Consider the following 21,597-nt stretch of genomic DNA (forward strand, 5'->3'; position numbering starts at 1 on the left):
AATATCAAAAAGATATTAAAGCTCTCAGGCGTGATTGAATGGGACTCCGAGTGGGTGATGGCCATTTATGAGTCTACTGCCGTTTTATTGCTTTCTGGAATATAGTCTTCAACCACCCTCTATGGTGTTGTAATATTAGACTCAAGTCTCGACAGGACCTAAATGAATACACGGTATATAAGGAATATAAATGCAGCGTACTTTAAAGTCTCAATTGAGCTCTTGAGAATAAAATAAAGTTTGAGTCTGCGTTCGATTAAAGTAATATTATGTATTTTTAAAGACTATTTTATTGAGTGGGTTTGCGCGACAATGCTTGATATCAAAATGCATTTATGATGTAAACGTAATTAGACAAAAGCATTTTTTCCTTACGTCCTATTTAAAAAAAATGAATCTGAAAAGCACAATGATTAGTATGACATTATTACAGTATTATCACTGACTTAACTGACTCTACTGAGAATTGAGTACTTACTTTTCTTTCTGTAGCGTTAACTGACAGATTATCGCGTTATTCTCACAAAGCATATGGTTGAGGCGAGTCGGAACAGAACATAAACATTAAGACAAATAAAGCTGACACACAAGATGAATAGTAGGGGCTCTATAAAGAGATGCGATTATTTGCTTCCATGACGTATTTCCTATAATACCACTGTAAGTGCACAGCGATTCTTTAGTTAAATGGCTAATATTTGGAAAAAAATGGCTCTGCCATCACACTCTCCTTTATTTTAAATAAGTAATGAAATTACCACAACAGGCGAAAAAGATTATTGCCATATGATATTGAGGGCAATACTTTAGAGATTGCATCTAGGAGCATCGCTGAGTAATACTACGCTTTATGATCAACACTTATTTGTCAAGCGCACAAGTATTTGTCCACTATAATTTCTTCATACATTTTTAATGAACCATTTGCACGGCAATGACAGGTATGGATGAATTCATATTGCCCAACATATATTATATTTGATATTTTTGCTATTATTCATCACACTGTGGTTCTATGTTGGTGGTGCGCTAAAATAGTTACATACATACCTGCACTCACACACCCCTATACGCTCCCAACACCCCCTCCCCACAATCCACTCCACACCCACTTGCATTACGCATACTATCGAAGACCTGAAATTTGCCGAAAATTTTGAAATCCAAAAGTTCTGAATTACAAAATTGGTCAGAAGGTCGATACGCACAAAGGGGTATAAGAGTGTAGGACCCCTGTTTCCGATGTTTCCTGAGGGGTTGCGTTAAGAGGACCTGTGTGACTGACAAGGTCCTAATTGCGTTGGTACAGTTGGTATTTTCTCATGCGAATGTCCTTGGAAGTATGCATATGCACACAAACATCCCCGACAGCCATGACAACCACGTAATAATAGGGCGATATATTAGGAAAGTAGCGCACGTAAATATTAAATGGACATTTGCCTAAATCTGAAGAAAGGTGTGAAACTATTCTCAATAGTCTTCCTCATATTAATAAAATATCGAAATACACCTTTGAACAATAATAGACTAAATACGGCTTATAGATGGAGTCATCCATCTTATATAAATAAAGTGACAGGACGGTGTTGGACGTGAAAGCCGTCCAAGCGGAAGTGATTGGGTCTGAAAACCTGGAACACTTCCTGTACCTTTTCTCTGCTGTATACACCGTCACAAAACTTTTACATTTATTTTAAGCGTATTATTACATAATAATAAAAGTCATGACTAAAAGAAAAAAGTCATAACTAAACAAAAGTAGAATATTACATAAAATGTGGTTCTAAATTGTAAAGATTCATAGAAACTGTAAGTTCGTGAGAGAAGAAAATTACGATAAAAACGTTTAAGTCTGTCTCGTATAATGTGATATATTGCAACGTATTTGTTTTGAGTGCAGTGCATTAAACCTTCAACATTTGCATTGTTTCGACTTGGACTTCCGTAAAAGCGTCAAGCGGCTGTAGAAATAAGGTTGTTGAATTTAGACAGTAGCTACTCTTTTATAACGATACAAAAATCGATTTTATTGAATTTTGCGAGCTAAAATAATTTAGTGCATATGACGAACACAGGTTGTATAGGAAAGTGATATCTTTCTAAGGAGAGCTTCTATTCACATAGGGTCTGCGATATGTAGTCGTCAATACAACACTTATAACGTAATTTGAGCATTGATGTCCTATAATAACCGCAGGGAACGAAGCCATGGCATTTTACACCGAGATATCAAGTTCCCTAATATTTACATGTGTGTTTTTTAATAATATCAAATATATATATACATTATATATATTGTTTTTTTTGATATCGTACCAAGATTACTATAATTGCATTGTTAAAAGCAATTCTAAACTTCCTTAGTAACATTACTAACAACAACAATATTCACTGATTTACCATCAGTTTAGAAAAATTGAAGGTCTTATTTGGTGCGAACCTTAGTTTAGTTGAAAAATGTCATGGCCTGTGTAAATGTCACGCAATTGTTGTGTAGACAAGAGCTTATTTCTATATTTGTAGCAAAATCACTCATACTTACAAATGCAATATACTCCTACATATCTAGAGCAATCGTTAAACGGTTGTTTTTACCAATAATACGTCATCAATACCGGACGACAAGAAATGCCGTCACTATGTCTAACCTTTATTTTGTTGAATTGCTTTAAACACTTAGTTTTAACATTAAGACCTATCAGACGAAAGCAAAACACCAACAGTCAGTTTAAAACACAAGGTCAATGTCATAATCCTATTTATAATCCGTCTGTATATTCCAAACTACATCAGATACACAGTGTATAGAAACACTCTATGGAATATAATGCGCAGGTTAAAATTTCTTCAACAAAAGCTTACAAAGACTAACCAATGTATTTCCAGATTGACATCTTATATCCCTATAGCTTCTAGACCTGGTATCATCGATTGACTTGGCTTCCAGCTAATTTCCCAAGCGAAATCTTCTCCCTTAAGTAAAACGCTTAAAATGCTTCGTATGACACTATCTTTTTATACACCACGTGTCTGTAAACCCGCAGTATAAGTTTACTCCATATGATAAAATCCCCCATTTGTTATAGTTTTCCCGCAGGGTGTAGGGAATTACCGCGGGAATAATGTACGAATTTATACAAGTGTACTGATCTGGAAGGCATCTAGATTCATGTACATGATTGATCGAGGGCGCATGTTTAAAAGGTAATAGTATCTAACATTATGGGTAATACGAAGTAGGACAGATCCACCTTTTATTCATGAAATGGAAACTGAATCATTACTATCTAGAAACACTGCACTGCAAGAATGTTAGCAACGATTTTAAAAGCACTTCCTGGGACAAACTTTAAACGCGCGCAATATTGATAAGAAGCTATAAGAGTGTAGTCTGCTTCGGTCTTTTCGTTCCCCCCGTAACTCTAAACGTGCATTGGGATAGAATAAACCTCAATGATGAGGCCTTCTCCATTATGGAACACTTAATGTTTTTTTCGTCAATGCATTATACATCTCAATTTCATTATCATTAGACAACGACTGTATAATCGAGCTCTATTTATTTTCATGCACCTTCGGTAATTACGCGTTCTTTGCTAACAATAGTGAGGAATGACAAATGCTGATTGTATTCGAATTCCATTACTGCGCCATGTTATTTTCAAGGTGATGGAATTGTAATTAGAATGGCCTTGTAGTAACGGAAGGCACACATTAAAATTCCTATTGTTATGACTAAAATTATGCATAACGTACCATACAAAAAAATCAGTAAAGCATTGTAACAATCAATTATTTTTTATTTATGTTATTATTGATCCTTTAGTAAAAGGTTAAGATTAATGAACCTGTTCTGAATCCTCTGGGAGTTACTGCTTTCTACAGCGTTTCTGATTGATTATTTACGCGATGCATTCTTCTGATTGACCAATTAAAATAAAGCTTCTAAATATTTGAGCACCCTTCTTCAGCCCTACCACCATTATTACCATGTTGATCATTGCCTCAATAAATCATAATATCTTTCTTGTATCCAATCAGCAGGTAGTAATCATTGTTTCTCTACTTACATTTTTCTGAATGTTTCGTAATACAAATTACACCCCCTGATAAATTGCGTGACTAATTTTGCATTTTTCTCAATAATTAACTACACACTGGTAACAAAGGTTATTTACATTATAGGGGCAAGAAATCCAATTACTTCACTGAAATTTTAGTGATTCAAGACAAGTGGCTCAGTAAATGAGGTACATTCTGACGGTACCTCTTTTCTTTTCATACATAACGTACCGCTTGTCTTGAGTCACTGAAATTCTAGTGTAGTAACTGGATTCCTTGCCCCTATACTATACATAACTTTTGTTACCAGTGTGTTGTTTTTTTTTGAGAAAAATGCAAAAATAGTCACAAATTTATCAAGGGGTCTGGGGTCATCATCATCATCGGCTGCCCATCGTGGTCGATGAAGGCACCTCAAGGGGTGTAGTACCACCTTAAAGGAATGAATTTCTTGAAGCGACTACTTTGCATCTGATGAGTGTTTATGTATTATTGATAGGTGTCTATAACAGTACTCTAAATCTGAATCAAAAATATAATGTGATTCGGTGAGAGCGAATGCAAATCAGAAAACTGCAAATGCAATTTTCACTCACGATAAATTTTACACTCATTCGCTGAGCGATGAGCGATTGTTTTGGGCCAATGAAGTAGAGCGATATGTGATGAGTTGGAAAATATGCTCTACTTCATTGGCCTAAAGTCTATTGCTCGTCGCTGAGCGACTGATTGTAAAATTCAGCATTCCACTGAGGGAATTCTAAAAGGTCAAAACGCTCATAAAAACAATATTTAAAACCCTCCAAAACGGTAGATTTTCATATCGATATAATTAATATACAGTCTACATGAAAATTGACCTTAATATAAAGTACGAACAGGTCGAGTATAGGTTCACCAGTTTTATGATATAGTCTTCATTTTTTGTTATTGTGAATCTTGCATAACAAATCCGGTAACCGTATGGGATTAATATAACTTCTATCCTTACACCTATGGTTTGTGACATAGCCTCAATACATATGCTAGATTGTACAAAGTAAGATATTGCCTTTATACATGAGCGCTTCAAATAACATGTTCCATTGTAGCAATCTGTGGAAAATATTAACCTGTATCACATCGAATGCTACCACTGTATAGGCTCTTATAAATCAGATACAAGATCTAAAAAGTAAAATAAAGTAGTACTTTTATGTCCATTAACAAAAAATATTATCTTTGATACTTTTGAATGGATATGCGATACGCAATAATTGCTTTTGGGGACCCCATGTTGCGCATAGCATCACGCATGCATTATATCATAATGCATTATATGCGGATGTTGATTGTGTTGATTTAAATTGTACAAAATGTGCCATATTTCACATATTGTACGCACGTGCTTACATTTGAAACCATAGGAAAGAAATATTTAATGATTCCAAACATGTCTAGAGATTATCAATTTTTGCTGCGAGAATGAATCTCTTGATAATTTGCAAAAACATCAAATTGTGTGAGTTTTCGTGCGTTCAAATCCAGTGTAATCATTAACCAACACACCGTGTATTAATATCATCTGACATACGCAACGCGATGGGAAATTGTATCTATGTGTGTGTGATACGTATTTATATGCTTACTAACAAAATGAATTTATTTTGATGTTGGAGCTAGGAAGGATTTCAAGGTAGTTGAACTCGACGCTTTGTATCATTTACATACGTTGTTTCAATTAGAACACCTCCTTTGTGAAAACGGCTTTGTTTGTTTGTTTGTGGAAATAAATTATAATTACTTGAGGAATAGATCCGTTACGTATTAAGATTTAAATTGTTTTACAATCAAGAATAACAATGCGTATTCTTCTTGCTACATTGTAATATTTGTGAAATTCGAATACCGGAAATATAATAGGGAACTTGATATCGCGGAGTAAAACACCCGTTATTTCACTACTGTTAGTATTACGACGTACATAGGACATCCATACGCAAATATATTCTTTCGTAATTTATGACTGCATTCAATACGCAACAAAATAATTATGAACTACTTTTTAAATCTTCAAATGCGATAGAAAGGGAATGTAATCTTTTTATGAAATTAAATTAATCATGTTTGACATTTTCTGGCGCCCTAATTGCATTCACATTGTCAAGTTTCCCATGAAGACGCTATTTTAATATCAAAGAAAGGCATTTATCATCACTTATTCGAGAATAAATTTGATTGACGTATAAGGTTAAGACTCATAAACCAGATGAAATGGGTTGCTGAAATAAAAGAAGCATAATACCAGAAAAATAGAACTGTAACAATAGGAACAATATGAATCTTAAATGGTAGGTTGTGTGATGTAGATCTTAACATTTTTAAGAACGATGGCGAAAATTAACCCCTGCAGGCCTATATGTTGACATTTGTTAATGCCGCACAACTGGCAATCCCTCTTCATCAGTGGAGCACCATGCAATGGATCACAGGTCAACTTGAAAAACAACCAAAAAAACCCAAAACAAACAAACAAACAAACCCCCAAAAAACAAAAACAAAAAGCAACAACAACAACACAACAACACTTGTATGCTCATGCATACCTTTAGGCGAAGACAATTTTCTTCAAATTACAAGACATTACTCTGAACAAGATTGAGTTGTTATTCCTGATATTCTGAAATATGTTATGAACAAACTAAACATAATTCATGTTATTGCTGACGCCGTGACTTGATTCAGTGAATATGTTTTGTCCATTGCATTTTACATGTTTAATTCGCCTTAATCTTGCCATATATTATTTACTTTACTGGAAATGGGTCGAGAGACCCCATTACTGCCTTTTATATCGTTTCATTTGATTAAATGATTTATAAAAATGTTCAGCCAGATTTAGAGCGTTCAATAGAACGAATAGAATGGTATGTTTATCTTTGTTATGTTTAATCATCAACCACTAGTGGAAATTTAAAATGATAATTCTTCCAACCCAATGAGAATTGGACAAAACTACGAGAATTGAAAATTTATGTAAATTTCTATGTAACGTTCTCATCCAAATCAAATGTCAACAACATGTCACATTGTTTTATAGAAGAAAATTGTTGACACGTTATTTGGTATTTCTCATTCATTTGGATGAGAAAGTTTCATAGAAATTTAAAAAATGGTCGATTCTCATAGTTTTGTCCAATTCTCGTCGGTTTTGAAAGAATTCTCATTTCAAATTTCCACTAGTGAACATCATCAACCTTCCGGCTTATATCATAGGTCATGTGTACCAAAATCGGGCCGTCGTACGAGATTTGTATTCATTGAGAAAGAATTCTCATTTCAAATTTCCACTAGTGAACATCATCAACCTTCCGGCTTAGGTCATAGGTTATGTGTACCAAAATCGGGCCGTCGTACGAGATGTGTTTCAAATATCGTACTGCATTTGGCGAATTTACTATATGACTAAACAAAAAGTGGGTCAAATTTTGTCAGCAAAGCAAAATGCAATCTCAAAATGAGCAATTTTGTGCGTGTATTTGCAACAGAGGGCAATAATTTTGGTACTGCAATTTCCCACAATGCCACACGATTTTGTAATATCTAACTCGCTTTAAATAATTCGCACATTTCAAAAAAGTTTAACGTTTTCGCTTGTAAATTCAAATTTTACTCTCTTCTTTTCATTTCAATATCACCCACTACCACCATCGACGTGCTTAAAATTCAATTTACCAAATCAAATGTGACTTGAATGTTTATCTTTATCAATCATAAAATTGACATTTATCGATATTCTAATAGATAAATTAAATTACAACTTGACAATTTGACATGACAGTCCTAGTTACTAACATCTCGGCCACTAACCCTTTCACGGAAAACCCACCTTTAATATATTGTGATTATTCATATTTGTTTTGAACTGGAAAGTATATGTAAACATAGATCCTTTTAACATTTCAGAACACTCTTGGTTTGAAAGGTAAGTCTTGATGAAACGTACGTGATACTCTTGTCTGGGAGACTAACAAATATCATCCGTTCATCTTGCATGTGGACATTGGTGTCAACCTCAATAACACTAGTAAGATGTTTAAAGCACTGGACTGAATAACAAAAAGCTGCAGCTTAAAGGCATTATCACTTTAGATTCTCCCGTCCTCGAATACTTACGCACGGCAGTTGTACTGTGCTTTATTGAATACTCTTTAAATTAGAAAGACTTAAATTTTAAATCTTAGTTGAGACTTGAAAATTGTTAAGTCTTTAAGATTTATTTTACGCGAGGTTTGATTTAAATTTTCTTTGGGATCGGGAAAAAGAAATTCTATTTTTAAGTCTTTCGAAAGACTTAAACAGTAAATCAATCACAAAGCGATGGTGCTGTGCACGTGATCAAATCGAAACGTTTTCCTGGACTGCTCAGCCGCCATCTTTCTTTTGCGATTTCGTGTGGTGGCGAGCGAATGAATGAAGTGATATGGACGAATTTGTTTTGCAGAATGGCATCCCAGATGCTGTAATTGCCAATGTCAGTGACTATAACTTCCATGAGAAAGCTTACATTGTTGTGCATATGCATGAAGGGCAAATGTGAACATTATCTTCAATCGCCTAGGTAGTCTGTGCTTCTGCTGTATAAGCTACCTATGCATTATACACCTAGGATTCAATTTCTGCATTTGACACATATCACAATTACTAGTATTATGATATTATGTTTGGATGTCATTCAATGTGTTTATTATGGAGCTGCAATAAAAGAAATCAATGTTTGCCTGAATAAATTGCACATTTTGAGTCTGTGTTGTTGTTTTTTCTGCATCCCAACTCCTTTGCAAATTTTAAATCTCAAGAAGATTTATTTATAAGTAAATCTAGAAAAGATTTAAAGGTAAAACTGAAAAGATTTAAATTTCAAGTCTAAGAGATTTATATTTAAGTCTTTTGTGGTTTTAAAATTTTAAGTCTTAACAAAGACTTAATTTAAATCCCAAAGGGTTCGTCACTAATAACAGTCTCTGTTAGATTTAAAAGTAAGTCTTTTAGATTTAAAAATAAGACTTTGTAATTTAGAGAGTAAGGCAACGTAAAGGATTGTGGGTAAAAAGCGCCGCCATTAGAGGCCTGAAGGATTCAGGCTATTAGTGATCCTCAAAAGCGTTAAATATTTGAAATTTGTGGCTTAAAAGTGAAGTGCATTTTCATAAAAAAAATTGACCAAAAGGAAAATTAAAGTATTAAAGTCAATTGTGTGTTGCAGGAAGTGTCCGTAAGTATACAGAAATCACAAAACATTTAAATGAAAATTTATAAAAAGGAAAAAATAAGATGAAGCTCCATTCAATTAAGTGTAGCAGTACGTGTCCGTGTGTACACAGAAACCTCAAAACTGACAAAACTGTTAATGCTATCCTTTTCAAGTCATTTTTTAATTTATCACTACAGGGCATGTTATTACTGCTATACTGCTTACAAAATGCAACAGTATGATTTGGATGATTATAGCAGATTTTCTGATGTAACAAATCACTCTTATTGCCTTCACTGTAGCCTTTGTCTCACTAAAGTTTAATTATAACAATCTGTTTCTCAACCTTCACAATTTTGGAACAGTCCAACAGTCCAATTTAGGGACGGCATTATAATGTCACTTAACGGATAAGACATACCTACAAACAAAGGATTGCTTAGACGCCATGAAACCGAATCATCACTATCTACAAACACTGCACTACAAGAATGTTAGCAACGATTTCAAAAGCACTTCTCGGGACAAACTTTGAACGCGCGCAATTTTGATAAGAAGCTATAAGAGTGTAGTCTGTTATTGTATTCTATTTTTCGTTAAATTGTTATCATGTTATGACTTTCACATAGTGTCTTGTCAAAGCGTGTCATTCATTAATCCGAACACGAGAAACTTTGGTATGAAGATATATGCGCAAACAAGATAATTTTTTGTTATCGGAAGTGTCATTAATCTTTCTTTCCTGAATATTTTTATTACACTAAATTTGAAGAAGCCTTCCATAAATATCCGAGACTGACCAACAAATACGTTGTTGAGGTAATTGTGAGACCTTGACCTACCTTGTAATCCATCGTATGTCCACACATCCTGCCAACTTCTTTCTGATCTCTGGCCCGTTTGGTCGTCAGCTGCTCCTTTACAAATAAAGATAAAGACAATGAATTATTAAATAATCTGTCTACTCGGTGACTGCATGCAATGCAATGGTAATAGGTAGCTCCATTATATAAAATATTTCTATCTAGCCTTATTTGTAATGTTATGTATGTATCATGTTCGTTATATTTGTAGAATGATAAGAATCATACTTATTTATTCTATTTGAACATCAACAATGTGATTTCTTCTAGCAGCACTCAAACCCTTTACTGCTATTCACAGAAATACGCCAATGGCCAAACAATTTTTTTTTATAAACATGATAATCTACTTTTTAACTAAAGAATAGATTAATCTAAATTTACTGCGGAGAGTGACTTGCTCAAAATGAAGTATAAAAAATCTTTTTACTGCACAATATTTGATTTTGAGCACAGTTGTTCTATGTTTGAATTGAATTGGAATTAAAAAATGGAAGATTTTGGATCGGTATACTCGTGTAAGCATATGATGAAATAAAGCAAAACTAGTTGCTTGTGGTCGTGCGCTGGACCGACGGCTTGATGTCCCCTCCAAAGAACGAAGTACTCCCAGGGTTCATTTACCTAATTGTATATGCACTAAATAGGTCTGCCAACGAGAAGTCATGATTTCAATCTGTAGATGCAACACATTAATTTCAGACTTTTTACCGCACAATTTACCTACAGGTCGTCACCACCAAGAATTGAACCCTGGATGGACATCATGTACAAGATGCAAGTACCCTAACTACTACAGTATACTGTGCCACGCTGTAGCAGGTGTAACAGGTGACGGTAAATGCCAAATACATGCGTATTGCATAAAATCATAGTAATAACGTCCCTAGAACAATGACTGCACTGTATTTCATAATGTGGCCAGTCATTCTGGCCCTGGAAATGACACTACAAGGTCAGCCAAAGGTATGCACATGTATGCAGTACACTATGGCCATATTCTTTACCTGTGTGAGCTAACTCTCCGGTTTGTGCTTTTAAAATTTGCTTTTAAGGAAACAACATAAAACAATATGGGGTCATTAAGGTGAGAGCATGATTTTGGCATTCGGTGAGAGCAAAATGTAAAAAATATGGGGTCATTGGGTGAGAACAAAAGGCAACCAAAACAGCCAATCGAAAATCGAATTTCTTTCTAAAAATTTCTTTATTTTTTCAAAATAAGAAACAAAATCAGTGATAAATGAAAGTTGCTGTTCAAATTGAACTTGTAAGGGTCTTTGGGTGACAGATCAAATGGAAAAATAGGTGGTCTTCGGGTGACAGAGCGCTGTGTTCGATAAAAATCTTTGATTTCTTAACAGTTTGTAAAGTTTGCCCCCCCCGGGTGTAGCTAACTCTCCGGTTTGTGCTTTTAAAATTTCAAAAGGCAACGGCCAATATTCTTAAACTTTATACAAATCCAAAAGTATAGAACCAACTCTATCATTTTGTGGATTCAAATTACAGTGGTCATTGCCCTTCGATAAAAATCTGATTTCTTGGTGTGTAAAGTTTCCCATTAGATTATCACATGCTTCTTTATAGCCAAATTGATCTTCATTCCAATTTGGAGTTTAATACAAACTTTCTTGAGATCAACGGCTTGAGATATGACTATTTTTACGTTGAATGAAAACATCAAAATAAAAAAGAATTTGACCTCTCATTTTCTTCGTAATATTCGCCATATCGATTTGGTAATAACCAACTAATTTCATAGGTTACGGTTCATTACTCAGGATGTTTGTTACTCCGAAGAGTCAATCCTCCGAAGGTTCGTTACTCCCATAGTGCAGTTTTGTCCACGGCAAATTCACCGTGACCTTTTAAGCCATAAACCCGCTTAGTGAAGATTAAACCGAAATATGCAGTACTAAACCATTATATTATAGTAATCGATTGTCCAGTGCACATTTCTTACCACGTGATAATATTAATCCAATGAGCGATCGAATTGTCCGCTACGGTCGACTAATCCAATCGATAATGACGCTATTGACATGTACAGGTGGAGCTCCACTGACTGAGTTTTGGGAATTTTTCACTGGTTTGCTATCATTTACTCATCAAGGCGCTCCACCGTTAATATAAGGACTATGCTAATAATTTAAAGATTGACATGTAGAAAATAAACCATACTTGATTGAAAGAAAGTACTAAATTTGTACCTATTACGGTTTGGTGGCACTCCTCTTCCAAACGCGACCAAGTCAGGGCGGCCCGGTGAAGCAAAATGTGCATTGGATTAACACCGGAGTTTGGATAAGATGGTAGATGTCCTTTCTCATACAAATGCATGCTCCCCCGTTAACGTTATTAAAGCTTGTACCGGATTAAAAATTCAGATATTTTGAAAAGAATAAGTAATTGAAACATAGAGCAAGTACTAAAATCAGAGCTTTTATACTTTTTGATATATGACGCTAACTAGTTCATCTCCTATACCCACAGCACAGCGCTACTAGTACGGGTCAATTACCTTTGTGAGTGCCCCTGTGTTGTGTGCATACATGTAGTTAACAATAACTGCATGATGCAAAGGGTCAATGCTCCGAAGGTTCGTTACTCCGAAGGGTCATTACATCGAATTTACAGTAAGGATCGTTATTTCGAAGGATCGTTATTCCGAAATTCAAAGCAATGACCCTTTGGAGTTACGACTCTTTGGAGTATTGAACTTCGGTTCATCAGCAGTTCTTGAGATGAAAATGGAATAAGCGATATTGGAGTTTTAGTACAGTTTGAACTCTGACCTGTCGCAGTGTGGAGAAAATTGCGTTACATATTAATTGTTTTCATTTATTATTATAATAATGTCATTATAAAATCATTTAGATAGTTAATTTGCAAGATTACAATATTTTTTTTCTTAAAATTTAAATATAACATTTTGTTATAAGCGATATTGGAGTTTTAGTACAGCTTTAACTCTGATCGAGAAAATTGCGTTACTTTTTATATTAATTATTCATTTATTATTATAATAGTTAATTTGTAAGATTATAATATTTTCTTTTCTTAAAATGCGTAAAAAACAAAAATCCTGATAGGTCAGAGTTCACAAAAAAATGTCCCCAAACTATCGCACAGTGCATTGGGAATTAATGCTGATATCACTTACTATTATTCACTCTGTTGGATTGTACATCAAACATATTGGAACAAGAGTCATTAAAAGGAATGCAATTATATTATATTGATCTTATCGTATATCATAATCGGATGTTCATAAGAGAATTACGTCTTGTACTTGACCGTAAGGAGATTATATGAAGAAGATGGATTAAATTAGCTCATACCTCTTGCTTATTGCTTCTCCTAGACATGTGCTTTTATTACAAATTGCAATTCAAATTTAGTATATTTTATCATATCTGTCAGATGGTTTATTCTTCGTACAGAATTGACAGCACCCAAGTACCATTTTATAAATTTTATTATTGGATTTTCTTTTTTGGCTCGGCAAAGAAATGCGCATAATTCAAATAACATCAACTTGCATCTATGGAGCTTATCAGAATCATATCCATTAGGATATAGCATGGTTGCTCGCAGTATACCCATAACTAGTCTTAATGCCACGTCAGATATACCGGTAGGTTATCACCTGATAATAATAAATGGGACGCTGGTTATTCTGTCATTTGGAGTACAGCGTGCCGTGTTGTTTATAAAAAAAAATAGGTGACTGGCAAATCCGTCCGCCCGTAAAATCATGTTTTTGTTTTGTCTTCTTACTACTACTATTATTATTTTACATAATGAATCAGAATTTCGTAATGTATTTCTAAACCCAACAAATCAAATCAAGAATAAATCACAAATAATTGTATTATTTGTGTCGCAAATAAGTAAAAGTGCTACTTTTCATAAACACACAATTGTATGTTATTTTTATCTATAAATCATAAAGTCATGTTTGAAAAAATCGAATCAAATTTATACGTTTGGAATTGGAGTACTCTATTCTGTTAGAGATAATTGGACACTTGCTTATTATAGCATCATAAGAAACCTACCGAGAGATGAATTTTTTTGTTAACAAGAGAAAATAAAGAACTGATTTGCGTGCGAAGTGCTTCGTAGATCATTGTTGTAAGAAATGCCTTTGTGTCAGAGCTTGATGTTATTTCTGCTGAATACAAAAGCGCATGACCAGAGAGACAAGTATATAATATAATAAGAGGCACTTGGCACTTGACGCATTATAGAATGGATTTTATCTTTATTATTGGAAACTTTGAAATTAGCTTTTTCTTATCAAGTATTTGTATAAACTTTTGATTGCAAAATAAGCAGGATGTATCAAATCTGTGATTAAACTGATAACGCAAATATAAGTTGCAGGACGTCGACCTGAACAATGTGGACTTTGCATGAAATGAGTATGATATATCAAGTTATTAGCAAAAGAGTGAGAGACAAAATATCGCAAATTCAAAGTATAATTTGATGTAGAATTTATATTCTACAAAGATACATGAATAAAATTATAGATTGAAAAATAAAATAATAAATAACAAATGCACATAAATATACTACAACTGATAATGCTACTACTAATGATGATGATGATAATTATATAAAAATAATTTCCAAAATTTTAACTACAGTGTAAAATATTAAATGCTACATATTTGCGCGTATACTACTAGCCTTCGCATGTTTTGGTAAAGTTAATTATAGTACTATAAACGTACTCGGTTAGTCGAAGCACAGTACTATTTTTAGCCACTATGGTCAATAAAACAGCACAGTGGTCAAAATGCAATTCAAATAGATAAATACATCTGCATTGGGTTTATTTACATCACTAATTGCTACGTAGGCTAAATCAAAGCTGTTGTCAACAGAAATACTCCATTAATGAGTACAATGGACTTGGTAAAAATGAAATTGCATCCATTCTTTTGTCAAGGAAATGTAAGGTATATTTACTCTACGTAACAAGATTCCAGCGCCGCGCAGCTTTCTCTACAATCGATCCTGTTTAGTGCAAGAACCTCTTTATAAACCAAATGCAAAGAGTAAAAAATGTGCTTTAGGTCCACAATACAAATACCAAGCGTAAAAGTGCTCTATGTTGACTATTTGAACATCTGTGCTATTTGCATACACGACGTATGTATTGAATTGGAATTTCTTATGAACTATTCTTTGCGAATAACTAAAAGCTAAGCATCGACTGCTTCTTAGCGTCAAATATAGACAACATATAATCCTCTTTATTCATCTTAAAACAATTTAAACCACATTCTGTACCTTTTCAAGTTGGTGTATTATGTATAAATTTTATATTTTAGGAAGATATGAGAATAGATTTCAGCATTTTAGAGATTTGTTTCAAAACAAAATCGGTCCTGTTCACGGCATTTGACATTCACACATACAACCGGTTAAGGACGTGCTTCAAAGACTCTATCAGAAGCCTCATCTCTTAAAATGTCCCAGAATATCACTACTCTTTTTAAGTTTAAAAAGAATACTGTGTTTGTATGCAAAACCTAGAAACCCAGATTTTACATCTTGACTTTGTTTATGCAACATGCTTTGCTCTAAGAAACATTCCTCGGAAATGTATTAAAAAATGAACAAGTTTATTACAGACTATGCGCTTTTGAGGAAAATGGCGGTAATGCAATGCTTATGTTCGTCTCATGTATTGCTCAGATGACAGTTATTTTTATATTGTCTTGACATATTAAGAACATTGTTTATTTTTTAAACAGTAATGGTGCATTCCAGTAATCGATGCACCCCCTATGGAAGACACGACTTTAACCTTCCAAACAGGGAGTATTTTTAGGAGATTAAGATCATGTCTTCCGTAGTGAGTTTATGGATTTCAACTGGAATAGCCCAATGTCAAGTGCTTATAACGTAGCTTCAAAAGAAATACGCCTTGGGTTATTTAAAGCTTTGATACTCTACCTTATACGTGTTCTAAGAAGAGCTTCATAAAATCTGACGACTTCTTTTCGCTATAACGAACTTCATCACTCTGCAGTCACGGAAACCCCGCGAAATAATATTAACACGTGCTTCATATTATCCGCTGACCGCATTGCAATGGACTCTGTACACATTTTATGAATAGTCTTACAATAATAAACTGGAATCATAACCATAATACTTGAAACGACGTGAAATCACTCAAATACATGAACCACAATGCATTTTAAGGTCAATGCCATTTTAAGCTTTGAGACATGCTGCTTTTTGTATTGATTTCTTTAGAGGTATATTGATTCAAATAATTTTTTCGTCAGATATCACTGCATTATACAGTGAGCGTGAACTGATTAACAGATAAGAGCCTCACAATCTGTTAAAATATACAACCTTTTAAATGAACAGTCTCCATTGTGTAAACCTTATTCACATCGGTATATGTCAGATGTAGGATCTTAATTATTATTTAAAACCTGGAGAGGGTTTCTACATGTATAATCCCTTGTGATATAACATACACCGAATAAGATATTTTACTTAGTTTTAAATTTTAGGAACATAAGTATTACTGTGTTAAAAAAATGTGGGGACATGTTTATTATTGTGTTTAAAAAATTAAAATAATTGAATACATGTGAATACTAAACCAGTTAATCCACATTTTGGTTGACAACATCTTTAATCCGTAATATTTTCTCAGGGTCAATGAGAAAAATGTGGGCTTTCCACTGATATCCAAATTTCCATTTGGATGTATACAGATAATGTGGGCCTTGCGGGGATGAGGTGAAGATGCGGTTGTCGACAGAGCATCCTCCTTTGCCAAATATTGACAATAAGATTGTTTACACCTTGCGTTACCCACAATCCCACATGCAGCGGTGAATATTACAATTACCATAGTTTTAAATGGTAGGGTTGAAAACCCAACCGCACGCATCCTGGCTATACCGGTGCTTTAACCGCGTTGCACTGTTTGAGACAATAGAAACTAAACCTAATCACCGGTTATGTTAGGATGCTTGCGGGTTGGTTTCACGCCTTCCCTTAAAAACTATTGTAATTGTAATATTCCCCGCTGCATGTGGGATTGTGGGTAACGTCAGGTGTAAACAATCTTATTGTCAATATTTGGCAAAGGAGGATGCTCTGATCGACAACATCATCCCCACCTCATCCCCACATTATCTACATCAAAATGGACATTTTGGTATTATTCTTATTGACCCTGTGAAAATAGTACGGATGAAAAGTTTTAGGTGGACTGGCCAGGTCTCATGTAATTCCAGCAAGGTGGAAATATCACTTGTTAAAATCAGATAATCCTACGTATACCTACCTCCTCTAATACAACAGTGCTTAATTTGCAACATTGAGATACATATTTATGGCATAGACGTACATAGATGTACACCACCAGTCAAGCAGAGGGGAATAATAATCAAACTAAGACAAAACAGAGTTCCTATTCTACCAGTGCGGCGCTGCAAACACGTTCCAACAGGGTTGCAGATGGGAAATAAATAGCATACATTGTTCTTATAGTCATGCGTAATGGTGATACTGTTATATAAGTTCACTTTGTGACGCAAGTATTCACACGGCAATAAGTGTTAGTGAACTTTTAACTCTATAGGTATGAGTATCAACACTTACAGACATCTGTCGGACCTACAGATTGAATAAATGTGGGACGCACCTATCAATATACAACATCATTATAGATATATTAAGTACGATGGGCAATGATTAAAACTCATTTGTGAGGTTGACAAAGACTTCAAAATGATATGATAGACAGAAAATGTAAAAGTTAAATCTTGCTTTGTACATTGTGCACTCGAAAAGTTTAGGTTTGCTATTTTTCAATTTCCCATTTCAACTGATGAGAGTCTTCTAGTTGCAAGATTTATCCCTAGCCCTAACCAATCACAATCAACATGATCAAGGTCACGTCATATTACTTACTGAAGATACGAGTGTTGAACTATGTCATATTAAAATGGTGCAGTTATAAACTACTAAACTTACATGATTATTGGATAAAACATGAAAAATGATGTGTCGGTTAGGATATTGCAGAGCATGGTTGAACTCGAGAATCACTAGAAAATGAAACAACTAATTAACGTAATAACGAAGGAAACTATGATCAAAGGAAAACCATAAATTTATAGCCCGATTATATTTGTGACGGGTCTTTATAATAATTATAAAACATCTTGTGTTAAAATAAAACGCGACAGAAGCAGCTTCAGTTCTTCAGCATTATTATGTGATTATCTTTAATTCAAAACATCTAAATACATTACGATCCATAATAGAATGCATATTTTTGTAATTAGGTGCAGTATCGTATTTCTATTCATGTTGTATTATACAATTGGGATCGTTCGACATTTGGTGGAAACAACTTGAATTTGTCGAGGCGAAGCAACGCGACGTAGCTCCTTGTCAAGAGATTTCCAACCCCTGAAGTTAAGCTTAACAGTAACAGTTAAACCTTTAAACGTTGATTTATATCCCACGTGAAGAAAAAAAGGTGTTACATGTATCGGATACAATGCAAATCGCCTCATTTGATGCATTATAGCTCCCTACCCCCAATTCATTATCAAGAACTTTTTTCAACATCATTTGTTTCAAATAAATTCCCATAAGTACAAGTACAACTCAACCAACCGTACATTCCATGAATCGTTAATGGTATTCAATTCCCGCAACGAGGAAGAAAAAAGGAACATAGATGGGGGGAAAGGGAATAGTAAAAAAGGCAAGCTGGATTACCCTTGGGGCCTTATGTTATCTCAGTTGTTGATCTTAAAGAGACAATGAGCCTTAGACGAATTCGTCATTAGGTTAACACCAGATGTGACGTACAGACTAAGATGTTGTATAGATAGCATGTAATGCGTTACTGCTACTACTAGATAATGCTATACTAGATAATGCTAGTAGAGAAATGTAGGGCAGAATGAACACCTGCTCTTGATGAATAATTTATAGCGTTCATGTTGAGGACGGTGCATGACAGACTACGAGTAATGTCATCTAACGTTTGATGTATGTTGCCGTGCGCGCAGGGCGTTGGTTGGTTGGTCGTTGAGAAGAAGGAAAAGAATTAAGAAACTTCTTTATAAACCATGCTCCACTTAAGCTTGGAATTTGCCCTAGGAGGATTTTAGGCTCAATGCACTTTGCAACTGTCACTTTTGTGTAGAGTATTAGCATACCTAGGTGTTTTATGAGCTCTGAAAAATATATTTCATCGATGTTCCTCTTGCCTGGAGTTGCTGGCGGCACTGTGTGAAGAAAGTGCATTCAATTTCCTCTTAATTATACAAACAGCTTTGCAATAACAAAATCTTTTGCGATCTTCCTAATAATCTATCTCTCCATATATTGCTATCCTATGTATTTGTTTGTCCATCTTTCTATGTCTATTCGTTCGTTTCTTTTATGTTGGCGTTTCACATCGAGTGATAGATAGTTAATAAAACAATCAATTGAAGTTTCAAGCTATGTTCAAGCTATATAGTTATAGACAGTAAGAAACATTTTTATCTTCAATTGTTTGACGCTTTAGTTCTTTTTCTGGATATTTTACGGTTCTTTGATTGTAATATATTTTTCTCATTTCTTATCGAACTTGTCTTTTTTCCTTTCTTTCTTTCTTTTTCTTTCTTTCTTTCTTTCTTTCTTTCTTTCTTTCTTTCTTTCTTTCTTTCTTTCTTTCTTTCTTTCTTTTCTTTCTTTCTTTTCTTTTTCTTTCTTATTTTATATTTTATTTTTTCTTACATCTCTCTTATTCTTTATTTTGTGATTTTTAAATCGCGAAGTACAATCTTTGTTCCTTTAAAATATTTTTGAAATCTGTGATATGTTAGTTTCGACCAGTTTGAAGTTTTTGTTTTGTTAGATTGTTTTATCTTGTGAAGGTCATATAACGAAATGGAGGGCAGATAACGTTACAAAATAAGCAAGACAAAGTTGTTATGATATTCAAATTTCACCGTGTAAAATTAAAAACAATATCACTTTGCTACTTTGGTGAGATTGAACACCCTTGATGATAACATGCGTCGTTTTGGCACTTGGAGTTTACTCAAGGTTATCATGGCTATAGAAGTGCAGAAGAAATTCTCGGTGATTGTTAAGTTAAGATCGTAGATAAGAAGGCAAATTTAATAATGCACTGAAACATCAAAATTGCAAATCATTTTGATTACTCGGTAATCTTGGAGGACAATACGCTTAAAATAATATTGCTCTTTCCATTCAATCACGGCTTTTGTATTCGCTGTCATTTTGTCAAGGTTGCATTATATATTTATTGCTATACATCAGAGTTATACGAAATATGGATGGCATGTTTTATTCCGTTAAGGATTTTCAACTTTTGATAGTTGTCAAAACTATATAGCATATACGGAAGAAATTACGTCGATATCAGGTATATCGTTTGGAAAAATTCTGCAATATCATTCTCACTAAAACCTTATTCTATTAATATCATGGTCCTCTCATAATTACTGACATGTTAAACCACAACTGAAAATCGACAGAATCGGTACAGAGGGTTATTATACTATAAAGATAGAAGCACTCATAAGCTGCATCTTGTTTTGGTCGTCCTAACATGTGCTACTAGCAATGGATGTGCATACGTGCGTCGAGAACATTATGAAATGTGGCTAAAAGAGAAGAAGTTAGGTACTAGCGTTAACGCAGGTTGTCAATATACACCCCGCCAGCATCGTCAATGGCTGACTTCTCATGGATTTTTTCCTCGTTTAATCCCGGCATTTAATGAACTTAATAGCTATGAATTCTTTTCGATTTCAGTGACAATATTATTTCGCATCAGATAAGTCTACATACCTCTAAAACTGACAGCTAAAAAAAAGAAATGAAATTACTTCATAATCCCTCTGCCACGCCTTTAAAACAGATGTCTAATAGATGATACACTTATATGGACTGGAAGCGTTTATCAGATGTCATGACATTAACAGTTCTTTGACTACGAGGCTTAGTCCTATTAAGCCTTGTAACTAGGTGTTGAATTATTCAATCCACTTCAAAGCAACTGACGAGGCTTATGTATTTTACACGCTAATCAGGTAAACCGCCCTAGTCCAAATCGGATGTACGATGAATCTGTCTAATTTCAAGATTTCTGATTTCAACGCAATTTTTTTCTGTATTATGAACTTGAAACCAGCCAAAATAAAGAATTTCAGACCTAAGATTTGAAAATCTGTTAATTATGATAAAATTATACGATTTACATCACAATTGATACGTAATTTTCTATCTTTTCCGACATAGATAAAACTATGAGATTTCGTACATGGGTTAAAATATATCTCCAAACATTAACAAAGCAACACAAGCGTTGTAGCTTATTACGTAGATTTTTAGTTGTAATGTATTGCATGC

The 21,597-nt window shown here is 34.2% G+C and overlaps 1 protein-coding gene across 1 annotated transcript in view; it reads right to left on the bottom strand.

Moving 5' to 3' along the window:
* LOC140161082 (carbonic anhydrase-related protein 10-like) overlaps nt 1-21,597 on the bottom strand; it is a 293,957-nt gene that overhangs the window by 223,237 nt on the left and 49,123 nt on the right. The window contains 1 exon segment of the mRNA XM_072184469.1: nt 10,141-10,215. Within this exon segment, the coding sequence (XP_072040570.1) occupies nt 10,141-10,215 (75 nt within the window).

This window comes from Amphiura filiformis, chromosome 9 (assembly GCF_039555335.1).
Source record: "Amphiura filiformis chromosome 9, Afil_fr2py, whole genome shotgun sequence".
NCBI lineage: Eukaryota > Metazoa > Echinodermata > Ophiuroidea > Amphilepidida > Amphiuridae > Amphiura > Amphiura filiformis.